At 41.1% G+C, this 3491-nt stretch overlaps 1 protein-coding gene across 1 annotated transcript; it reads left to right on the top strand.

Moving 5' to 3' along the window:
- The first annotated feature begins 220 nt into the window (after positions 1-220).
- LOC125554942 (cytochrome P450 87A3-like) lies at positions 221-3282 on the top strand. Its single transcript, XM_048718300.2, has 9 exons — positions 221-441; positions 747-1071; positions 1275-1421; positions 1571-1822; positions 2003-2092; positions 2364-2442; positions 2542-2648; positions 2769-2899; positions 2995-3282. Exons 1-9 carry the CDS (start codon positions 227-229, stop codon positions 3095-3097), a joined length of 1449 nt encoding a protein of 482 aa, XP_048574257.2. The 5' UTR covers positions 221-226; the 3' UTR covers positions 3098-3282.
- Positions 3283-3491: the final 209 nt, after the last annotated feature.

Genomic DNA, 3491 nt, shown 5'->3' with positions numbered 1-3491 from the left:
ATTGTGACTTATAAAACGAAAAAACAGAAAAATTGAGATAAACCCTATAAACCGGAAGGAATGGAGTACTAATTAACTTACCACATTTTCCATGGTGTAGTTTAGTCTATGTACTCCCCTTAAAATTATTTGTCCCGCGCTAACCATATATATATAAGCATGTACAGTCCGCAGTGCACACAACTAATAACTGCACCCCTCATTTCCTTACTAGTTGGACTTGGAGATGGACATTTCTGTTGCTCAATATGTAGCTTTCTATGGGGTTATACTTGTGATTGGATGGCTATTACACTGGGTATACAGATGGATTAACCCAGTTTGCAACGGGGTTCTTCCTCCCGGCTCCATGGGAGTGCCAATTATTGGTGAGACCTTGGACTTCCTCAAGGCAAGCCCTTCATTGGACATCCCAGACTTTTTGAAACTAAGGATGAAAAGGTAACGTGTACCACTTGTTGAATTAATCATACTACTACTATTTACTCCCCCCGTTCCTAAATACAAGTCTTTATAGAGATTTTACTATAGACTACATACGGAGCAAAATAAGTGAATCTACCCTCTAAAATGCATCTATATACATCCGTGTGTGGTCTATAGTGAAATCTCTACAAAAACTTATATTTAGGAGTTGTCATTTCTCATCATTGCAAAAAAGTAAACATAAGATGGACCTGATTCTCCATAGTACTAGTATATATATCGTCCTAGCTAGTGCTTCGGGTTAATTACTGGTTGTGCAGGTACGGCCCAGTTTTCAAGACAAGCTTGCTGGGTCAGCCTGCAGTTATTTCCACCGACACAGAGGTCAATCGATTTGTGTTTCAGCACGAGGACACCTTGTTCACTATCGGGTACCCTTGGGTAGTGACTAAGATATTCGGTGAGAAGAGCATCCAAGTCTTCCATGGCACAATCCACAAGTTCGTTCGGAGATGCACCTTCACACTGCTCGGCCTCCAAAGCCTCAGAGAGGTGCTCCTTCCTGAGATGGAGGGCGCCGTCAGGGAAGGCCTTGCTGCATGGGCCACCAAGCCGAGCGTCGACGTGCGCGGCGGTGCGCCTGACGTAAGTGCATGCCTTGCCCTTGGTTTCAAACCCATTTCTCCTTTCTGTAATTTGAGTTGCTCCTGCATGCATGGTGTATATACAAATGGGGATGCTATCTACGGAGTACTATCTATCTATCTATCTATCTATCTATCTATCTATCTATCTATCTATCTATCTATCTATCTATCTATCTATCTATTTGTTGATATATATTGCAGCTTCTGTTCGAGATGGTGACGAGGAGGTGCGTTGGTTTCGCTTCCACCAAGTCAAGAGAACTGAGGGACAAGTTCGATGCGCTTTTCACAGGATTGTTCTCCTTTCCAATATATTTCCCAGGGACACCATTTTACCGATGCATGCAGGTAGGTATACAAATTGTTTGTTTGCAAGATCTCAAGTGCTCAATTATATTTTGAGTTTGGACTGAGAAACCTGGATTAAAATGCCCTACTCTACTTGTATAGCCTTCAATTAAGAGATACTTTAATTAATAATATGCTTGCGCGTGTAGGCCAGGAAAAATGTGCAGAAGATACTACGGGATACGTTGGCGGAGAGGTTAAGTACACCAGGGAAGAAACATGGCGACCTCCTTGACGTAATTGTCCAAGAGCTGCAGGGTGAAGGGCCGTTAATAAGTGAGAGTTTTGCTGTTGATTTGGTCTCCATGTTGTTGTTCTCCAGCGTCTTCACGTTATCAGGAATAATCGCTGTAGCATTCAAATCACTCCATGACAACCCGGACGTTGTCCATGCCCTCCAGGTTGGTTGTATTAATTATATGATACTTTTTATATATACTGGTATTATCAAGATTTTAGTTGTATTACTCATGCTTGTAGACCCACGACATATATAATGAAACACAATGATCGAGTAGAAAGATAAGATCCTCAAGACAAGCAAAACAGTAACATCTTGAAACTTGCACTTCATCACACAGAAAGAGAACCGAGCTATGCTCAAGGATCGAAAGGGCGGGTGCTCTGGGCTCACATGGGAGGAGTACAAGTCATTAACATTCACTAATCAGGTAAACATTCAAAATCATTTAACATAACTGGATTCATCGCTGGTACTCCAATCCCTCTACTCGGGTTTAATTTATATACTACTCTCTCTGTTCCTAAATATAAGACATTTTATGGATTTCAATATGACTACATACGGAGCAAAATGAGTAAATCTACACTCTAAAATATGTTTATATACAACCGTATATAGTCTCTGCATGCATCAGAACTGGATTCATCACCAGTACCTGTAGTTTCTAAGTTTGACTAAATTTTCCTTTTCAACTGAAGGTGACCAATGAGATTATTCGAATAAGCAATGCCGTAGTTGGAATATTCAGAAAAACTCTCACCGATGTACAAGTCAACGGTGAACACTCATAAACATCAACGCAATATAGTAATTTTTTTTGTTCACTAACAAAGCAGTAGAGTTACATAGAAATGTGTTGATTCCTTCTTCCCGTAGGCTACACAATTCCAGCCGGGTGGCAGGTCATTGTGAACCCCATGGCAGTTCATCTCAACGAAGAATTGTTCGAAGATCCACTGAAATTTAACCCATGGAGGTGGATGGTTAGTGAAGACATTGAAATGGCTGCATTATTTCAATTATATTCCCAATTTTCTACCTGAGAGATTCTGTTGGAACTAACGTTGTGGGTGTAAATAAATTTGACAAATCTGAAAATGCAGGATGAGTCAAAGCGCAGCACAATGTTGAAGAATTTCTTGCCATTCGGAGCAGGCATCAGGGCATGTCCTGCCGCAGAGTTTGTCAAGCTGTTTGTATCACTTACCCTCCATATTTTGGTGACGGAGTATAGGTGCATACTTTTTGCAGTTCAAAGCATGTTGCCTTTAATTAGATCATGCACCGTGCTTGTTGATATGCAGTGTGTAATTTTACCTTTCTACGCAGATGGGAAGAAATGAAAGGAGCTGATGCATTTCGTAGCGCGGATGTTATGTTCCCGCACGGCTATCACATTCGACTCAGAACAAAGGACGGCAAAATTAATTGATGCAGATACCAAATGGAACGCTTATCAAACTTCTCAGGATGTCAAGGTTTAGCCGGACATGACGAGGGCGGGACCGCGCGCTTCTCTTCTTGAAGATGTTATTGCTAAAGAAGTCGATTTAGTCGCATATGTGTTGAATTCATATCTTGTAATGGTTCTGTCATAGTGGTCCATGTTATGTACATTATTTGTTGATGGCTTTGACCTCGTTGTCTTGCATCAAGTTAAATAAATATGGTTATTTGCATCATAATGACGAAGAGACCCTAGCTAGTACAGAAACAAGCTTCCGGACGGTTTTCATACATGGGCCTGACACGGTTTTTTATTCCGCCTCAAAGCATATGTGCTAACTCTAGTAGAAAAACCCATTACAGGATTTTCCTATCTCCGG

This window comes from Triticum urartu, chromosome 4A (genome assembly GCF_056163025.1).
Source record: "Triticum urartu cultivar PI428250 chromosome 4A, HENAU_Tu73, whole genome shotgun sequence".
NCBI classification, from domain to species: domain Eukaryota; kingdom Viridiplantae; phylum Streptophyta; class Magnoliopsida; order Poales; family Poaceae; genus Triticum; species Triticum urartu.
Note: the sequence above shows the minus strand (reverse complement) of the source record. Positions and strands in the feature narration are given on the sequence as shown.